Genomic DNA, 7,590 nt, shown 5'->3' with positions numbered 1-7,590 from the left:
TATATATATATATATTAGAAATGCACCGATACCGTTTTTTTGGTATCGAGTGCGAGTACCAACATTTATATGTCGGCACTCACCAATACTGAGTACCGATACTGGTACTTCCGGTAGCATGGAGCTGACTTGCCAGGCAGTGTGTCATTACACGCTGCCCGGCTTCTTGAATGCCCGGGAAGCCAACTCCATGCTGTTTGGGCAGCTCGATGCTGATTAGCCAGTCATTACCCATGGCCCAGCTTCCTGATTGGCCGCGAAGCGGGCTCGATGCTGTTAGGGCGACTCCATGCTGATTGGCTGGGAAGCCGGCCTCCCGGCCAATCAGGAAGCCGAGCCATGAGTCATTACCTGCGTCCAGGCTTCCTGATTGGCCGGGAAGCCAGTTCCATGTTCCCTTGCGGCACTGCCGGTCAGAGAAAATCTCCCTCTGACCGGAAGTTTTCGGTATCGGGATAAGTATCGGAGCATTTGGGCAAGTACGAGTACTCGGCCAAATACTCTGTATCGGCACCGATACTAGTCTCAGCATCTGTGCATCCCTAATATATATATTATAAAATCGTCTCTAACTGTGAAATATAAAACACAATAGTACAAAGTAGAAGGCTGGAGATCATACAGAATCACAGCTGGCTAGTGAACTCTTTTTATACAGGTCACAGATGTAATGCCTTGTATTCTTGTAATTTTACCATAGTTTATGTAGGTTATCCCTGGATTCTTTCCTTCCACCCTGCCCAGCCTCAATGGTCAGTAGGAAGGTGTGTGGAGGAAGGCCAGGGATTGGCCATGGAAGCTATAGTTGATATTTGCATGTTACCGTGCTGGGTTTTGGGAATATCTGGTGCTCTGAAGATAAACCAAAGATGTTAGTTTTTAGGCTACAAATATAATGACTCCTCTATAGCTGTGTACTGATTGGCATATCTCTTAATTAGGCTGGGAAACTGGAGCCTCATCTAGTCCTCGACCAGTTGCGCTGTAATGGAGTCCTAGAGGGAATCCGTATTTGTAGACAAGGCTTCCCAAATAGGATAATTTTCCAGGAATTCAGGCAAAGGTAAGCATGGTCTCCATAACATGTTGATATGTATATTGGAAGTATACAAAAGATACAAAAGTTACACCTACACTAAGCATTGTAAACTAGCAAAGAAATATTTTGTATGGAACATTTGAACAACAATAGGAGCCTCAGTTTGTATACATTTGCAAATATGAGGAAAAGCCATACATCAGGGACAAGATGCCTCTGTACATTGTGGTCCCTACTCTAATATACAGTAGTGCCCACCCAAAAAATAAATACATTGAGATCTTGTATGTATTCCAGGAACAATACACAATGGCTTTAAGTACAGATCTCCTACCAAAGAGATTACTGAAACTTGGCTCCCATGTACAATCTCTCGACTGTTGTAACTCCCTCCTCATTGGCCTACCTCTACACAGATTATCCCCCCTTCAGTCTATCATGAATGCTGCTGCTAGATTTATCCACCTAACCAACCGCTCAGCGTCTGCAATCCCCTCTGCCAATCCCTCCACTGGCTTCCAATCGCCCAAAGAATAAAATTCAAAATATTAACCACTTACAAAGCCATCCATAACTCTGCCCCAGGCTACATCTCCAACCTTGTCTCAAAGTATCACCCTAACCGTCCCCTACGCTCCTCCCAAGACCTCCTGCTTTCCAGCTCCTTCGTCAACTCCTCCCATTATTTTGTATCCACCATTTTTTGTTGGCGCTGCATATATTGAAAACATACGATTTGACCTTTGTTGGTCCTTATTGCCGCAGCCTTCTTATTTAATCACTTAGTTTAGTTTAAGACAGAGCACTTTTGTTTCACCCATCCAGCGCAGAATCAATAAACACATCAACTCCTCCCATGCTTGAATCCAGGACTTCTCTAAAGTCTCTCCCATTCTTTGGAACTCCTTACCCCAACCTGTCCGTCTTTCTCCCACTCTGACTGACTTTCGGCGATCGCTAAAGACTCATCTCTTTAGGGAAGCCTTTAGGGAGGCCTACTTAAAACTAACCACTGAACTCTTTCTCAAACAGTTCATCCCCACACAGCTACCTCCTCATGTATCACTTGCCCCTCCCTCTTAGAATGTAAGCCCTCACGGGGCAGGGCCCTCCTTACCATCTTGACTTGAATTGTATCGTAATTATAATGTCTTCCCTATATTGTAAAGCGCTGCGCAAACTGTTGTCGCTATAAAAATCCTGTATAATAATAATCTACTGTGCTAGTCCCTGGAAAGCACATAACATGCTAGCATGGACAATTTGTTATATTCTTGGTGCAAGAAGACTGATAATCCAATTATGATGTGATTGTAGTACTAACAGGCAATACATTTTGCTCTTAAATTTAGATATGAGATTTTAACTCCAAATGCTATTCCCAAAGGATTTATGGATGGCAAACAAGCTTGTGCAATAATGGTAAGAATTTTCTTTCTGTGAATAAATGGAAAGTATTACTGTATTTATTATCTGGCATCAGGAAAACTCACATAGCAGGGTTGAGGAATAAGGGACTGACTGTTGGTGATGCTGGGGATAAGGAAAGTGTGGGTGTTTCCCACAGTGATGTTGTTTTTTTAGGCAGTTTCAATGTCCAATAGGAAGATGTTAGAGGGGTGTGTCAGCACTTGACAATTCATTCTCCTCTCTTTATATACATATTAGTGTGGTAATCGTTATGGGGGTAGATGGGCAACTCATGGCAACCTATCCAATTTCAGTCTACTGTAGTCAGGTCAGTTAAGAGAGGAATCCTGATTGCTTGCTCTGAGTTACTGTGCTTTGCTTTTTCCCACAACCTTGTCCATTAAACCCTTTTATGACATTTTTGAGTATTATCTTAATATTTGAAGCACAGCAACGTAGATTATGTATTTGGTTGTTAGGTCTCTGGTGTATAATGTTTTTAAATGTCATCTATTCCCCTTTTTTGAATCCTAGATCAAAGCTTTGGAACTAGACCCCAATCTGTTTCGCATTGGGCAGAGTAAAATATTCTTCCGTGCTGGAGTACTGGCTCATTTGGAAGAGGAGAGAGATCTTAAGATTACCGACATAATTGTGCTTTTCCAAGCTGCTGCCCGAGGATACCTTGCCAGAAAGTGAGTTACCAGGTGCCCTTTCATTCTTGAATATACACTATTTGGTATCTCCAGAGATGCTTACCTTATGAACAGCTCGGGGCCATTTATACCATTATAGACCTGATTTGCTAGTAACTCTTCATTGATATGTGACCAGCAACATATCAAATGGCTGGAATAGTAGCTATGGTAGAACAGTGGGTTATCTTTATCTGCTAAAGGTTGTGTGGTCATATTTAAAAGTTCCTTTTCTGTGGCACTGGGCCAATGCATCTGGTGACTGTGCATTCTTGTGTATTTGAAAAATGTTTGAACCTTTGCTCTTGCCGAAGATTAAGCTACTGTTACTAAGATCTGTAAGCCTGTGTGGAAGTGTCAGTGTCTCAAAACCCCACCCTTATACTTGATGCAAAATTACCTTTCTTCAACTTTAGCAATACAGTATGGAAAACATATACCAGCCTATTCTTATCAATATAATGGCACCCTTAGAAAACCAAAACTATTACATAGTAGGAAATGCATGGACGTGAGAGGGTAAACAAGTAGGTAAAGAGGGGAACGTTTGTAGAGAGGGAGGAACTGGGAGAGGTAAGAGAGAAGAAGAAAGAAAAAGGCCAACTAAACTTCATATTCGGCTAAACACATTCCAGGTGCACAAGGGACAAAAAAATGCACAAAGTCTTACAATTGGTTTCATTTAGAAAACAGCTGAGTAGAAAAATCTGTCCCCTACAAGCATGCTGTTGAGAAGGACAGTTCTCATCTGCCTGAATGCCATAGTCTCTCTGCAGAAGTCGGAAATGCCTCCTGACTCAGCGCTTCAGAGTTCAGAGAGACCACTGCTTCAGTCAGCAAAGCTCATACTCCCTGCTGAGCCCTAACTAAGCATAGGACATGTCAGACCTATGCAGAGAGAGTGCTGCTTGCACACAGAGCACAGCCAGCATGCTGGCGAAAGACAGGTTTGTCTGTTTATGCTGTGAAAAATTAAAATTAACCGTAAGACTTTATAAAGAGAAAAATTGGCTTATGGTCAATTTTTCTTTTATTTTTGTGCCAGCTGCAGGATGGTTGTGGTTTCCTAGTTGGAATAGAACTGGATTAACATAACCCATCGTCTTTTAAGAAAAGGTCAAACTGTCTATTTGCATTCTGGATTTTACATGTTTTTAAGACTTTGAACACCTTTTGTTTTGAGGCAACTTGACTTAATTTAGCTGATTTTAATGAAAAGTTCAATTGGGCTTCAAAGAGAAAGGGAAGGGGGAGCAGGTTTCCAGGTTTGGCAGCGTTATATAAATAAAAGTTCAGTGGAGGTCCAGCTCACTCACTTTTTTTTAATCTTGGGCTAACTTGTGAATGAATATACACTGAGTGGCCAGATTATTATGACCACCCCATCAGAACTTTGTTGGGCCGCGAGATGACTTCGTTGGGCCGCCTCGTGACTCCACGAGATGTTGAAAGGTGATGCGAGGAATCTGACACTGCACTGTTGCCCTTCTGTTGTCTTGTACCAGTCTTGCCACTCTCCGTTCTGCCCTAGCATTGACTAGTCGCTGACGGCCACAATTCGCACGTTCAGACCCAGATTTTCGGCTGACAGTCCAGTCTTTAAACACTTTAACAACAGCTGCTCTTGAACATTTAACGAATTCTGCTGTTTTGCAGATACTCGCTCCATGGCTCCGAGCGCCAACAATCATCCCACGTTCAAAGGCTGTTAAATCGCGTTGTTTACCCATATCTTCAGAAACAAATCGCTTCTACTGTCGTGGTAAACAACCTGCTTCCCTATTTATAATGGTCTGGCCCTCTAGCAACTTCAGCACGAAATTATAGCTAATTTGCCTACAAACGTCAGGTGGTCATAATAAACTGGCCACTCGGTGTATGTGCAATTGATTAATATGTAATTGAGTAATATGTTTAATTCTCAGTATTTGTATTAATGTCTTGAATATCTGCCCCACACTAAACTTATTTTTTTTTTTAATAGAGCTTTTACAAAGAAACAGCAACAAATGAGTGCTTTGAAGGTGGTGCAGAGAAACTGTGCTGCATACCTCAAGCTACGACATTGGCAGTGGTGGAGACTCTTTACCAAGGTATACTATTGTGATATGTAATTATGTTTATTAGGTTTTTCTTTTTATGCTGCTACAGAATCTGATGTTATTGATTGAAATGTTCTGCCTTTTTATACCCAAGTGCTGATGGGAGCCTTTTTTCCTTTTACTCACTTTGATACCACTAATGTACTCTGATCTAGTAGGTAGGCTTAGATTCCTATGAATACTACTCAGTTTATTTTACTGCATAGATATCTTATCTGAAATTCCAAAAGATTTTAGAATCAGCAATTAACTGTTTGCTGTTAGTTCACTCAAGAAGACAAGAGGCTACCACCTGAGATTAGAAGAAAAAATGTTTAATCCCAAAATGCGAAGGGGATTCTTTCCTGTAAGAAAGGTAAAGTTGTTGAACTCCCTTCCTCAGGCAGTGGTATCTGAGAGTATTGACTTTTAAAGAACCTTTTAGATGCTTTCCTCAAAGAGCACAGTATACAGGGGTACAGGTACTCTTAGTAACACATACACACACACACTCACATTGGTTGAACTCAATGGACCTGTGTCTTTATTCAACCTCAACAACTACAGTATGTAATTATGAAATACACTAGTTGCACTGATTATTTTCTCCAACCATCAGTTATCCTAGTTACCGGGATTTTGCTGTTCTGCTTGTTAGTCTTAATTATAAGGGAAAACATGTGCATGTGTCTATTTATTTCTAACCCTGTGAATACAAGAAATTCATATGCAGATCCTCTTTTGATACATTAAAATTACCCACCTTGCTGTGACTATACCTCCAATGAACAAGGTGGACGGTCTATTCTAAGTAAATAATGATTGGACAGCTCTGCCACTTTGTTTAAGTTCAGTGGTGGAAAGGCATAGTATGTTGGTAGAATGTCTCCTGTGTTTCATGGACAGAGTACTCTTTCATTCTAAAGCCTCCCACACCCATTACAATTGGACTGACCAAACACTGTACAACCATGTGGTGCAAAGAGCTACCTAAATATTCTATTAAAATTATATTCAGTCACATAGGCCTTTGCACTGTATATTTGTTGATATACAGTATCCACAGAACATTGTACAATCCGAATGAGACAATAAAATGGACCTTCTGGGATTTGGGGAAGCGCACACTGCATACTTTTTTTCAGTGCTGACACAACGTATCTTAACTTTTTCCTTACTTGATGTGCAGTGATCCTTGAAAACAGTGTGACCGAGTGTTATATATTATATCTATTAAAGATTTTGATTCTTTTGCCAGGTGAAGCCATTGTTACAAGTGACTCGACAGGATGAAGTAATGCAGTCCAAGGTAGTTGAACTGCAGAAGGTGAAGGATAACCAGCTGAAGGCAGAGCAGGATCTAAAGGACATGGGAAGCAAATACCAGCAGGTAAGGTCATTACAGCCATGTCAATGTTGACATAATGAGCAAATCTCTTAAAGTGGACAAGCCTACAGAGCTTAGTTTGATTGAATGTGCCCCAACAGGTACTGCTGTGACTTAAGCTCTTGATTTATATGCCTAAAAATATATATTTCAGGCAGTAAATGGAATGTTCCATGCTTTCCATTAAAATGAATCTCTGAATCTTTCAGGCATTTTTGGACATGTAAAATTAGGAGCAGATGCCACACAAAAATCTCCACCAATTGCCACCCCACCCTTCCAGTGAGAACATGTCATGGTAACTTTCTGTTAGACAAAGAACTTGCAGTTAATACGACTTAGTCCTGAATTTGCTGAAACAAGGCCTTCGTTTCAAGGAGGCAACCAAAAGAGTTTTCTGGCTATCAGAAGTATTGGAAACCATTTTAAATGGCCACAGATCTGAATTAAAATAAAAGGTCAAGTACAGATGATCTTTTCATTTTTCTACCTACCAGTGTGAAAATAGTAAACATTAGTTGCCCAGTAGTAGCTTTCACATAACCAGTTATATTGTAGAATGCTATCCCTCTATAATATTTTATCCTCTGTTTCCAGTTAATAGAAGAAAAGTCAATTTTGGCAGAACAGTTGCAAGCAGAGACAGAGTTGTTTGCAGAGGCTGAAGAGATGCGAGCCAGACTTGCAGCAAAGAAACAGGAGTTAGAGGAAATATTACATGATTTGGAGTCCCGTGTGGAAGAAGAAGAAGAACGGAACTTGCAGCTGCAAAATGAGAAGAAAAAGACGCAGCAACATGTGCAGGTAATGTGTCAGCATTATCATTTATTTGCCTGCACAACTTTTACTGCCCCCAATGCCTGAATGTCAGACCGTTCCGAACAGGCAAATCTCCAACAGTTCTGGGTAGTGTGGGAACCTGCCACTCACTGCAAAATCCCCCCCCCCCCCCCCACGCCCGTCACCACACCCTCCTAG

At 41.2% G+C, this 7,590-nt stretch overlaps 1 protein-coding gene across 4 annotated transcripts in view; it reads left to right on the top strand.

Moving 5' to 3' along the window:
• LOC108789546 (myosin-10-like) overlaps positions 1–7,590 on the top strand; it is a 133,033-nt gene that overhangs the window by 87,559 nt on the left and 37,884 nt on the right. For 3 of the 4 annotated variants that reach the window (XM_018559589.1, XM_018559587.1, XM_018559590.1), the window contains exons 18-23: positions 942–1,063; positions 2,392–2,461; positions 2,984–3,144; positions 5,129–5,237; positions 6,484–6,615; positions 7,210–7,416. In XM_018559589.1, the coding sequence (XP_018415091.1) occupies positions 942–1,063; positions 2,392–2,461; positions 2,984–3,144; positions 5,129–5,237; positions 6,484–6,615; positions 7,210–7,416 (801 nt within the window). The remainder of the gene's footprint in view (positions 1–941; positions 1,064–2,391; positions 2,462–2,983; positions 3,145–5,128; positions 5,238–6,483; positions 6,616–7,209; positions 7,417–7,590) is intronic. The other variant, XM_018559591.1, reaches the window with a different exon arrangement.

This window comes from Nanorana parkeri, unplaced genomic scaffold, assembly GCF_000935625.1.
Source record: "Nanorana parkeri isolate BGI_ZX_2015 unplaced genomic scaffold, ASM93562v1 scaffold405, whole genome shotgun sequence".
Taxonomy (NCBI): Eukaryota; Metazoa; Chordata; class Amphibia; order Anura; family Dicroglossidae; genus Nanorana; species Nanorana parkeri.
Note: the sequence above shows the minus strand (reverse complement) of the source record. Positions and strands in the feature narration are given on the sequence as shown.